This window comes from Vigna radiata, unplaced genomic scaffold (genome assembly GCF_000741045.1).
Source record: "Vigna radiata var. radiata cultivar VC1973A unplaced genomic scaffold, Vradiata_ver6 scaffold_223, whole genome shotgun sequence".
In the NCBI taxonomy this organism is placed as follows: Eukaryota; Viridiplantae; Streptophyta; class Magnoliopsida; order Fabales; family Fabaceae; genus Vigna; species Vigna radiata.
The window spans coordinates 35885-47564 of record NW_014543246.1 but is presented as its reverse complement, the minus strand read 5'-3'; the positions used below and the strand labels follow the sequence as shown (position 1 = coordinate 47564).

The following is an 11680-nucleotide window of genomic DNA, read 5'->3' as shown; positions in this document are numbered from 1 at the left end:
TCCATCAACTCGAAATGCCCGTGATCATTCTGTATAAAGGTATAATGAAGTCAATATGGTTAAAGATTGAAAGGAAGAAGAATCAAAGATAAACATCTATAAGATAACTTGTATTACATCAATCAAGCTCATGACCTAGTGCACTACTTAAAACTATTTTCAACGGACTTAAGGAAACCCTTCAAATAAAGCTTTGAAGGTGAACCTCTGGAGTCTTGTCCAAGAACAGTGGCTGTGAATTAGTACTTCTCTTGAACTTGATCTCCTTCATGATCTTGATTGATCCTTGGCGGCTTTCCCCTCTCAATTGAGTTACTCGAGGGCAATGAATCCTATGAGTTATTTGCACAAGCAGGAATAGTATGTCCACATGATGTTGGAGTTGAATTCCTCGATTTCTGACTTACGATCTCCCCACGACTCCTTGTAATAATTTCATCAAGGATTTCCTCACTATTAATATTGACTGTTGCTGTCTGACTACCTGAGTCCTGTGAGGTATATAAGCATCAATCTATGAACAAGATCTTCGACAGATTCATGTATGTAATATCATGTTATGCAGTATGAATATTTTGTGGTCTAGCTAAGCAAGCTGAGTTTGTACTCCACCCATCAGAAGTCCAGAGAAAGCCATTTTCTAATCAGAAAAATCATGTTTGGAAAAGAAAATGAATCCTTTTATAAACCTAATTATAATTTATAAGGATTGAATTGAGCATGTCTTATTCATTCTCAATTATAAATGAAAGTAGCTCGAGAAAGACTTCTTATGCTAATTTGATGAGGGTTGAAACTACCTACTTCGAATGACAAGTTGAAACTGACAACAGATGCTTCCTCATATGCTGCAGCATCCAATTCTTGAAGATGGGCTCCTTTAAAAAACTTGGGAAGGAAATATTGACGTACTGGGATAAGAAGCATGATTAACATTGGGAAAAGGACCCCGGCAATCGGTATCCATGTTAGACCAAAGCAGAGAAGCAAGTAAGCTGTCTGGAATAATGTAAACATGGCCACCGCTTTGAAAGGCACGGTCTCAATAAAGGCCGCATGGTGTTTCTCCAGCACTCTAGTAAAGAGAAAATAAAATGGAATAAGCACTCCCAAAAGATCAATAACTTCGTTTAATAATTGAGCAAAAAAAAAAAAAATGAATAAACTGGTCGTGAAATTCTGGAAAATCAAAGAATGTAGGCTTCTTATGGACTAAATTTAAAGTAGGAAGTTGATGCAGGATGAAATTTTTGACACTATTTATATCCATGAATCCTGGGACCATGAAAAAGATAAAATTGACTGAGCATAGATATACTTGTATCTACGACTTGGAGCAGTGAAAAGATATAATATTCTCTCCCAAAACTGATTTCCGGGCAAGCTTTCAATTGCCATGAAAGCAAAGTAACCCCAAAGCACTGAAGTTGGTATCTTCTTCAAAAGAGGCATAGCAGCAACACAAAGTGCAACCATTAATGCCTGCAGTAGATTGCTGAGGCGCTGTTCTTTTACTTCAACAGGTAAAAGGTCATCAACATCTTTATCCACATCGAATACAACCTCATCAACAGGGGTGTCAATGTATCCATGACTTTGAGCAAGTTGGATGGTGGATTCCTCCATCTCCTTTAGCCCCTGCTTGAATAACAAAATATAGGACAAAGGTGAGAAAGATCACAAATTTAAAATCGTTAGGAAATGATAGGATTATATATACCAAGGCAGGTGGTATTTGGTGGGCTAACGGAGTCTGCATTTGATCATATGCTTCTTGCATACTTTGGTATAGCTGATTCAGGTTCATATTTTTCTGCATGCTTTTCCGTGCGGCAGATACAATTTTTTTACGCAACAGCTGTTCCAAACAAAGCAAGTAACAATGGTTGCCATAAACAAGCAAAAGTTAGCAACATGGACTATACAAGTTTGTCAGTACACAGAAAAATTAGTGAAACAATGACAGACAAAAATACTACAAGAGGAGGTAATGAAAGGGTAACAGTTTTAGTTTCAGAATGAAACTGATATAGTTTTCACTAGAAATATGCATTAGATAGTATCCAAGACAGTTACTAAAACTATGAAGTAATGAAATGGTTAGATTGTGGTCAACTGCCTGAGAAAACTATTTGTCCACCAAAATAAATGAAGAAGTTTGCAGGGAATTCACTATTAACAATTGAGTTGTATAATTATTGAAGGTAAGAAAATTATATTACCTGATGTTTTAGAGTAGCTAGGCTTTTAGTATGCATAGGAGATTGAGGAATCACACCGTTGGCCGGAGGGATTCCAATAAGCCCACACAAAATGGTCTGGCAAACAACTTAAATAAGATTTCAAAAGGAAAATATTTGCTATATGTCTACCTACACAAAAAGCCGTCATTTGACATTCATTAATACTGCAAATGAATTTCAGAAGTATTTCAGAGAAATAACATACCAAGAAACCCAAGAGGAGAAGGTCATAATGATATGATGAGGGTTTTCTTAGATTGAACTCCTTTTGCTGGGCAAGTTGTGAAGCAACACTGTGATCAAAGTAATAAAGCACGGCAATCATAGTCGCTGGTATAAATGCTCCAATAATATAGATGAGAGGGACATTCAACATTTCCTGCTAGTAAAAGAAAAAATGAGCAAAGAACTACACATTTCAAGGGAAAAATATAGAATTCAGCTTTCCTAAAAGTGACGTTGTCTATCATTTACTGTTTTAGAATATTATCCACATTAAATAATCAGAGACCTTAATTACTGTCCAATTTGTGTATGCACCGGGAGACCATGGATTTGGACTGAAAAGTCGCCTAGGGATTCCCCTTGGAACCTTATTGGTTGGCATATAAGACACAGCAGTCCACACCAGAATCATTAGTGGGACTCCATAATCAGCCACAAATCCCCGCAACCAACCTATAACACAATGTTATTTATCAGAAAGTAACTTGTAGCCAAAACTAATCAGCAAAAAGCATTAAGGAAATTTTAAATCAATGTAAAGTATAGAAATAGACCGATGAGATAGCCCTGAGAACAGAACATTAGTATGTCACAATCAAAGTTGTAGCATATCTTGCAATGCATGAAATTCCCTACAGAATCGTTTCATCAGGATTCAGAAGCATAACCACTACCTGCTCCGTATCGCCAGGATCTAGCCTTACGGCTTTTTAGTGCAGTAAACAGAAGGCCAAATGACAAAACCAAAGCAAACATTCCATTTCCGAACAGCCAAGAAGATTGGAGTGCAATCTGATTGGTACCTTCTCCCTGGGACTGGGGCACACCGAACTCTTCAACAAGTCCCTTTTAAGAAGGAGATTACTGATTTTATTACAAAACAGTAGTTTTAATTTTGGTAATTGTAAATAAAGGATCCCAATATCAAATTTTCATGTTACTTAACAAAAATTGTTCATGGTTGGTGTATGTGTACTCACCCTTATCGCCTGCTGCATGAAGAGCATTGCAATCAGCAGACCAAATAGTTCACCTGCAAGGCGCGTGAATCTGTTGATTATGGAGCATGCACCAACAATAGCCAGCAAGAAGAGCAACGCAGCAGTCCAAACACACACCCTAAAAATAAAAAAGTGGAGAATTTTTTCTTCAAATTAATAGTGCTTTCCTTTCAATAAATAATTCACCACTCAAGGAAATCAAGAGATACCATCCAGTCCAAGGAAGGAACAGTTTGTGTCCCAAATCTTTTCTATCCTTTGCAAAGTCATACAAAAATGTATACATCAGAACTGTTGGCTCCGCTACACCAAGTATGAGGAGGGGCTGCCCTCCTAAGATTGAATGGATAATGCCACAGAGTGCTGTTGATGCAAGGGTCTGCACTGCAGTTAGAGTTCCATCTATAGAATATAACCAATGAAGCACTTTTTTAGGAAAAGGGTCACCAAAATTCCAGAAAGGACACTGAACCAGAAAAGTTTTAATTGTACCTGTGTTTCTCTCCAGTTGCTCCCCGAAAGAGATCACTGGAATTGCTGAAGCGAAAAATATATATGTAGTTGGGGCAAGGATCCTATATCAAACAACATCAAAATTAAAAGTTTAACAAATCTTCTTGTAAGTTTCATGAGGCTAACTGTGCAAGTAGTGTTGGGTTTATCAAAAGAGGAGGTTGATTTGAAAGATATAGAATCAATAATCACATATAAAAAATTGATACTACTCTCTATCCAATGGGTTAATGTATCTTCATCTGTGTTGTTCTACTTTTTTTATTTCAACCCAATTGAACTGACACTTGGATTCCAGCCATTATCTGTTCCATTTGCATTAGCTATGCGTTATTTATTTATTTATTTTGAAATGAGTGATTTTGTTTTCAAACTTGATGCAGCTAGACATGTTAAATAATTTCTGCATAATTGGACACAGAGAAAAAGAAAGTAGAAAGGTAAATAAATAAATAAATAACTCATAATTTAAAACTAATTTACAAGTAAACTAATTTTAATTTATAAAAGCGGTTTATTTCATTGTTTCCTTCCTATTATCTTCTTCTCCTACCATTATTCATGGAAAAAATTTATCCATAATTAGATTGAAATATCAGAATCTAAAACTTTATACCACGAACCTGATGCCTGCTTGGAATCCACTAGTCCAATCTTGTTTGTAGCACACAAGTCTTCCTTTGAGGTCATTCTTTATCCCACGTAACGGAACAAATGTTTCTTCCATGAAAGTATTGGAATGTGAAGATATGAGTTTTAGTTTGCAAGAAGGAAATGAAGCAGAAGATTTGAGTGGAAGATAGTGAGTCACTTCAAGGGACTCTAGAGGCAAATGGTGATTAAAGTTGCTTAGAAGAAATGCCTATAACCAGACTTTGAGCAGGGAGACGGAAAACCTACATATCTAAATCTTCCTACATAGGAAAGTAAGACAATAATGGATGTTCATCGGTAGCTTGTAGCAGCACACCAGGCCGGAAAACGAATAAACGAATTCAGATGACGAATTCTCATTTGCAATGACAATGAAAATGTTTTCGGTATATTGCTATGAGTGAGCAAAGAATGAGTTAAGTTAGTAAATGAATAAAAAACAATCGGTTAGCATATCCAAGTTGAATTCGAGAGTAACAGAAAAGTGAACATTCTCCATAAGCTGTATATGAAGAGCAGAGTTCAATAACCACGATGAGTTAAAGAACCAAAATCTCTTTCACTATCTTACCACATGAGCCTTCCACGCAATCGTCATTCTGCGAGAGCAAACGTGAACCTTAAACAGAAGTTCACGTTAGTCACATTCAAACTGAAATTTAGCCTTGGAGAACAATCCAAAGAAATTAACGGAACCCCATCATTGCAAGCTGCACTGGCTACAGCTCAGAAACGTCTGAGAGAATGGACATGACAGAAGACAAACAGAGTTGTCGAAAATGAAAAGCTAGAACCAGATGGGTTTGTCTGGAAAGATTAACGAGATTCCATGACTGAAACCATGATGGGAAATAATTGTTTAAAAGACTTGTGAGAAATTGGACATTAAATGAAAGAGAAATCGAACGCTTATCACATAAAAAAATTACTTTTTTCTTTTCACAGAAAGAAGATTGCAGCAGTTACATTAAAGTGAGGGTACTAATGAAGATTGCACGCTATGGCTATAACTGAACAGTTTCTGAGCAACGAGGAAGCAGAAAAACGGTGAGTGAAGTTGGAAGATTTTTGTGTGACATGTGAGAATGTGTGTGAAGGCAGCTCATGCATATATAGTTGTAAGTCATGAATGAAAGTTGCAGTGGAAGGAGCAGTGACAGGAATAAAAACCGTAAATGGAAGTGTGACGCAAACACGGACAGACACATGAAGAAGATATTTTAAGTTATTTGTATAGATTCAAATCAAGTTAATGCTAACACTGTAAGAAAATCAGTGTTATATTGAATTAGTAATGTTTTTATGTTCTAAAATTGAAATTACAGAATTAAATATGCATATGCATAGATAGATGAGATACTGAGACGTTATTGGCACCAAAATTAGGTAATCTGTAAGAAAGCAGTGTTTTGAAAAGGAAAGCCCAAATCGAATAGATACGTATCTGTCAAACGCACATCGCATTATAGTGTGTAGAACTCCTGCCAAACACATTTTTTTTTTTAAATTCAATTAAAATATTCGTAACTTTTAAAGCAATTCCCAGTCAGTAACCACTATGAGTCCTATGTTTAAGGAATATTTTATTTTTTATTTTATATTTTATATTAGCAGCTAAAAAAATGCAACCCGTTAGGTATCCGTACTCTATCAATGGTGGTCGAATCTAAGATTCAATATTTTATTAGAAATGTAAGTTTAATATTTCACTTCATTCCATTTCAAACATAATAATTATCTTTAATGAAACAAATTCTCTCTCTTATTTTCTTCTTTTGTGAAAGGGACAACAATAATTTTTTAAATCTTAACTTAAGTCTGATTCATGAAAATAATAAACTCTAAAGATGAGTTAATTTTATCATATATAAATATTTTTTACTTTTGGAAAGCGTTAGTTTCTAGAAAATATATACTCAGCTTAAATAAAAAAAAAAAAAAACTGTAGCTCTAATAAAAAATTTACTAATCTCATTGGCTGGGGTCTTTTTTATGCTTTCAAGAAACTAATTAATTATTATTATTATTATTATTATTAAAGGAAATGAAAAAAATAATAATTTGAAGTTATAGATTATGTAAAAAACTTTTATATTTGTCACGTAATTATAAATTGCGAAGTATAATAAATGTGTTCATTTTTCATAAAAGTCAGACCTTATATGATTATTTATTGACAAATAGAGAGAAATATTTATATTGCCGTACACAAATTTAGAGTTTAAAATCTATGTGGGATTACTTTTATGTTGTATTTGTACGAGGTTAAGAGAGTAATTCGTTTATTTAGAAAATTTGAAATTCTTTGGATAAAAAATTAAAAATTACATAAAATTGAGACAAGTATTTCAAAAAACTAAAGAGAGTTATAAGATGACATAGTGATAAAGTTGAAAAAGAGAATAGGTCAGGTTGTGGTTCAAATTCTTCCACTAACAATATGAATGAAGAGATTTCTTAAAAGATTTATTTATTAAGTTTCATTGATAGATAATTTACAGCATAAATACTTAAAAACCAAAGTGAATAGTTAAATTGTAGTGAGAAAATTGGAGGCATGCGATTCAATTCCCCTCTTTTGCCCAAATTCGAAGCCATAAAGTTGACCACATTTTTTTCTACTAATTGAAGAAATACCTAACATGATTCATTACTAATATAAAAATCCTTGGACTGAAGATCTCAAAATCTCTTACATAGTATCATGTGTTTCAAAACACATGCTTGTGTGTAGTGGCAAGAGCAAGTAGAGGTGATAGAAGTGACTTTTGAAAATAATGTAAGTTAGGTGCGATCACCACAAATACTTAATACCCTCATTCCCAAAATACTTAATGCTTTTGTTGATCTTCTTGGTATAAAGAATATATAATTACTGGATTTGACAATGATAGTGCACACATCAAGAATGTCAACAGTGTTTTTTCCGAATATTTAAAATTAAATTTAACACAAGTTGTTGTAAATATACTTGTTTTTTAATAAAAAGGAAACATCTGTGGGGAAACTGTTATTAATGGAGTCAATTGCAAAATGTTTTCATTGTTTTTGGTATATTATAATATTCGGGTTTGAGTGAATCAAGCTAACAAATTTTTAATTCCTATTATTTCTTAGAACATAGTTTGAGAAAAGGGATTAGTGGTGTTAAATATATAGAGATTCGTTATTAAATTTAAAGCAATGTTAATTAATTCATAAAAATAACAATGCTGTTTATTTTGAAGTTTAAAATGAAGGATTTTCTGACAGGGTGAGAGAGTAGGATTATTTAATGTTGTCATTAAAAAGAACAAAAAATACATGTAAGGATGCATTTTTTGCTTTGCTTGTTCATCCACTCATCCAAAATTTGGATAAGACAAAGTGGTGTGGAGGACCATTTTAAGGAATACAATTTCTAAGATTCGTTAATTATAATTCAACGAATCTTACAATCATAGTATTAGTTAATCATTCATAATTCGTCTTTTTCAGGAGAAACTTTGGATGATGATTTTCCAGCTGAACCTGGAACATTATTGTTTTTGTACTTATGTAGACATTTTACAAACAAATTGTATATACAAAATGGAATTTTGTCGGCCGGTGTCGTTATCTCTATCTCAAGTTTCATCCATAAATTCACTTGTCTGTTTTTCAAATTATGTTGTTGAATGCATAGTCTATACCATCAGGCCCATTACGGAAGAGGATATTTCTTACTGCACCCGTATAAAGTATGATACGACCATTTTACACCAGAATAAAATATATATTAAAATTATGGGGTGTAGAAAGTAAATGCCTTGCAAAACCGGCTTCCTAGTCCACATCCCCATTGATACTTTTAAGGGAGTTACTCCCTGTACCTCCCCAATTCCAACCCCCACCCCCCAATTTTTTTGGATTTTTTTTTTAAATACAAAATTAATCTTTATGTTTTTTTTTATTTTTACCGTTTTACACCTATTTACTAAAGTTAACCTACTCTTTTACAGTCTGCCTCAGTCAAAACACACAGACTCAAATTCCTCTCCTTCGTATTCCCACCCCCACCCCCACCAAAGCTTTTGAAACGCTCCTCCTCCAAACGCTCTCTGCAACTCTCACTCTCCCATTTATACGTTAAAAATATATTTAAAAATAATACATCAAAACATATAAATTCCATTATTAAAATATCTGAAAATTAATATAAAAAGTAAACTAATAAAACAAATCTTAAAAATGGAATGGGGGGTGGGGGTTAGAATTGGAGAGGTACAGGGAGTAACCCCCTACTTTTAATTAATTTACTTAAAAAAAATAAAAAGCGAATTATTATTAATATTTTCCCATTTTCTTGGCTTTCTCTCTGGTGTAGGGTGGAAGGGAAAATCAAGATGCTGAGAGTGGGCGCAAAGAGGGTTTTAGGAACGACATCGTTGGGCGTTAGGGTTTCGGCGCGGTTGTACCACGAGAGGGTTGTGGATCATTATGACAATCCCCGGAATGTTGGATCTTTCGACAAGAACGACCCAAGCGTTGGGACGGGTTTGGTGGGGGCACCGGCTTGCGGTGATGTCATGAAGCTCCAGATTAAGGTCGACGACAAAACCGGAAAAATCGTCGATGCGCGATTCAAGACTTTTGGGTGTGGCTCTGCCATTGCTTCTTCCTCCGTCGGTAATCACAAACACAAACCTTGCTCTCTGTTTTTGACTCAATTCATTCTATTCTGTCCTATCCTCATTTACCACTTTTCTGATGTATCTATCTTATTTTCAGCTACTGAGTGGGTGAAGGGAAAGCAAATGGAGGAAGTTCTGTCCATAAAAAATACGTAAGTGTAAATACTATATCTGCAGTTTTGCGTAATATATCAGCCCTATCTTATATATGCATTGGAAAACACTGGATGGAGTAGAAATACACACACACACACACATATATATATATATATATATATATTTGCTATGCTGTGCTAATTTTCTGTGTAAGGCTATAGAACAGCTTGCCTTTTTGAATGAAAGAAGAATCTTTTGTGGAGTGAATGGTTAGTGATGGAAATGTGCTGTACTTTAATGTCTGTTTGTTCTTTGTTATGTACTGCCTTTAGGAATTTAGTCTTGCCGGATAGTTCGTGAAGAACCAGTAAACTTCAATTTACTTCACATATTCACATATGATTCGTATTGAATACCGATAATCATGGATACTTCACTGGTATATTTATAGGTATGTGAAGTATCTAACTTTAAAAAAGTTGTGAAAATCCAATACTATATAGAAACATAGAACCTTGTTCCTTGATGAATGAAAAATAGTTTTTGTCCTCGTTAGGGTTTATTTCTACAAAGAAATGAGATTAATGTTGTTCGTATCTGCAGATTATAAGGAGTGTTTTATGAAAATGATTTATAATTTTTATTTTGTTTAGTAATATCCAAGAAATACATATTTAATTTGGATTTGCAGAATCGCAATTCTCTACCAACCTCGTTAATGACCACTATACAACTGAAAATGCAAATTCCTTGCAGATGACAGTCATTCAAAAATCAGTAGATCAACCCTAGAACTCCTATGATCAACAAACCCTTATTCGTTTTCTAAATGTTAATTAAAGACTGAACCTAGACTATTATCAAGATCCTTTAATGACTGAATCTTCAAAGCCCTTTAAGAATTACTATTTTTAGGTATAATTAAATCAACATAATTAAAAAAATCAATCAATTAAAGAAGCAAACGAAAATAAGGATTATAGACTCCTAATCAAAGAAACTTAACTGGAATTTTAAAAGAAATGACCAATTATTATTAAGGAGCTCTAGTTCCAGTATAAGACAACAGAATATTACTGAATGCTCTAACCTGGAGAACCTCTTAAACTCTTGGCTAAAAGATATAGTATATTATATATTTCTAGAATGATCATGCCATGTGCATATTGTATTAGATACACTTATTGTAATTTGGATCATAGCTTCGGTTCTGCTTCATGATTGATGGCTCTGGCCTGTTATGAGATCTTGAACTGACAAATAGTCGATGTCCTGCAGTGAGATTGCAAAGCATCTTTCACTTCCACCAGTTAAGCTCCACTGCAGCATGCTTGCTGAAGATGCCATTAAAGCGGCTGTTAAGGATTATGAAGCTAAGCGTGCTAAGGCAACTGCTAGCGGAGAGGCTGCAACAGAAGAGACGGCGGCGGCCACTGCATGATTTCGTGTACACAATGTTGATGACGACAACCGTTTGTTTGTTTGTGTAATTCTGTTAATCAGTTACCAAACGAAGAATACACCTTAACTCAAGACATTTTGTGGAAGTTATTCAGCCAGCGACTATTCACATTATGTGAAGTAAATATTTGATACCCCGGTTATGATTTGTTATCTGCTCGGTATGTATTCAGTAGTTCAATTATTAACTGTGTACGCTTACAATAAAGCATGTCGGAATTTTTGGAAGTTCCTCAATACAATTAAGCCAATAGCGTGATATTTTCATAAATCGAATTCATTGAGATGCATGTGTTGTCTACTTTTTTTTGGTGAATTTGTAATTAGATTTTATCTGAAAATTAATATATGTGCTCAAGAGTAGAGGCGTGCTAATCACAAGAGCCGCATCACATGAGGATGTGGAATTGTCCTTCCATGCATGGCAGAATCTTTCTTTTCTTTTTTTCATTGTAGACAAATGAAAATTTATGGTAATTGTTAATGTGTAGTGGAGTAAAGCATCTCATAAAGTACCAAAGCATAGAATCAGATTCTGAAGCAAATCCGTGTTATGGTATATCAATAAAGACACACGGCCGAAAAGCCGAGCACCATCCACCCGCAACAAATTTCAATTCTTCATAATTTATGTTTGTTTCATTCCTTAACTTTGTCCATGAATACTTTTGACGGAAGACGCATAGCTTTGTAGAAGACAAACTCTTAGACCTTAAAAAACCGATGCCTACGAACAAATGAGACTGACATTTGTCGTTCTTAAAAATAACAATGAGATTCCTGCAATTTCATGGACTGGTGTATTTGTTGTCAAATAGTATTTTAAAAAATGAGA

The 11680-nt window shown here is 34.3% G+C and overlaps 2 protein-coding genes across 7 annotated transcripts; one reads left to right on the top strand and one right to left on the bottom strand.

Moving 5' to 3' along the window:
* LOC106753276 (boron transporter 1) lies at positions 1-5792 on the bottom strand. 6 transcript variants are annotated; one of them, XM_022777472.1, is made up of 12 exons: positions 5566-5787; positions 4606-5469; positions 3679-4044; positions 3449-3587; positions 3143-3314; positions 2755-2921; positions 2449-2622; positions 2223-2318; positions 1721-1858; positions 1319-1641; positions 805-1075; positions 1-491 (listed from the first exon to the last, which is right to left on the bottom strand). In XM_022777472.1, exons 2-12 carry the CDS (start codon positions 4707-4709, stop codon positions 333-335), a joined length of 2109 nt encoding a protein of 702 aa, XP_022633193.1. In that variant the 5' UTR covers positions 4710-5469; positions 5566-5787; the 3' UTR covers positions 1-332. The 6 variants fall into 6 exon arrangements, with proteins under 6 accessions (XP_022633193.1, XP_022633194.1, XP_014490555.1 ...); XM_022777473.1 differs by having other exon boundaries at positions 3679-3871; positions 3962-4044; positions 4606-5782; XM_014635069.2 differs by having other exon boundaries at positions 1319-1638; positions 3679-3871; positions 3962-4044; positions 4606-5778.
* A 3162-nt stretch (positions 5793-8954) lies between these two features.
* Positions 8955-11135, top strand: LOC106753332 (iron-sulfur cluster assembly protein 1). The gene is made up of 3 exons (XM_014635134.2): positions 8955-9283; positions 9386-9440; positions 10663-11135. Exons 1-3 carry the CDS (start codon positions 9001-9003, stop codon positions 10823-10825), a joined length of 501 nt encoding a protein of 166 aa, XP_014490620.1. The 5' UTR covers positions 8955-9000; the 3' UTR covers positions 10826-11135.
* The last annotated feature ends 545 nt before the right edge of the window (positions 11136-11680 follow it).

Bases quoted from the DNA above. Each gene is read 5' to 3' on its own strand.
- LOC106753276 (XM_022777471.1), bottom strand. From the start codon at position 4,709: ATGGAAGAAACATTTGTTCCGTTACGTGGGATAAAGAATGACCTCAAA. The intron at 1,642-1,720 runs GTATATATAATC...TTGTTATTCAAG, and splicing joins ACCAAATACCACCTGCCTTG to CAGGGGCTAAAGGAGATGGA. The intron at 1,076-1,318 runs GTATATCTATGC...TCTCTTTACTAG, and splicing joins GCTCCAAGTCGTAGATACAA to AGTGCTGGAGAAACACCATG.
- LOC106753332 (XM_014635134.2), top strand. From the start codon at position 9,001: ATGCTGAGAGTGGGCGCAAAGAGGGTTTTAGGAACGACATCGTTGGGC. The intron at 9,284-9,385 runs GTAATCACAAAC...TCTTATTTTCAG, and splicing joins CATTGCTTCTTCCTCCGTCG to CTACTGAGTGGGTGAAGGGA. The intron at 9,441-10,662 runs GTAAGTGTAAAT...GATGTCCTGCAG, and splicing joins GTTCTGTCCATAAAAAATAC to TGAGATTGCAAAGCATCTTT.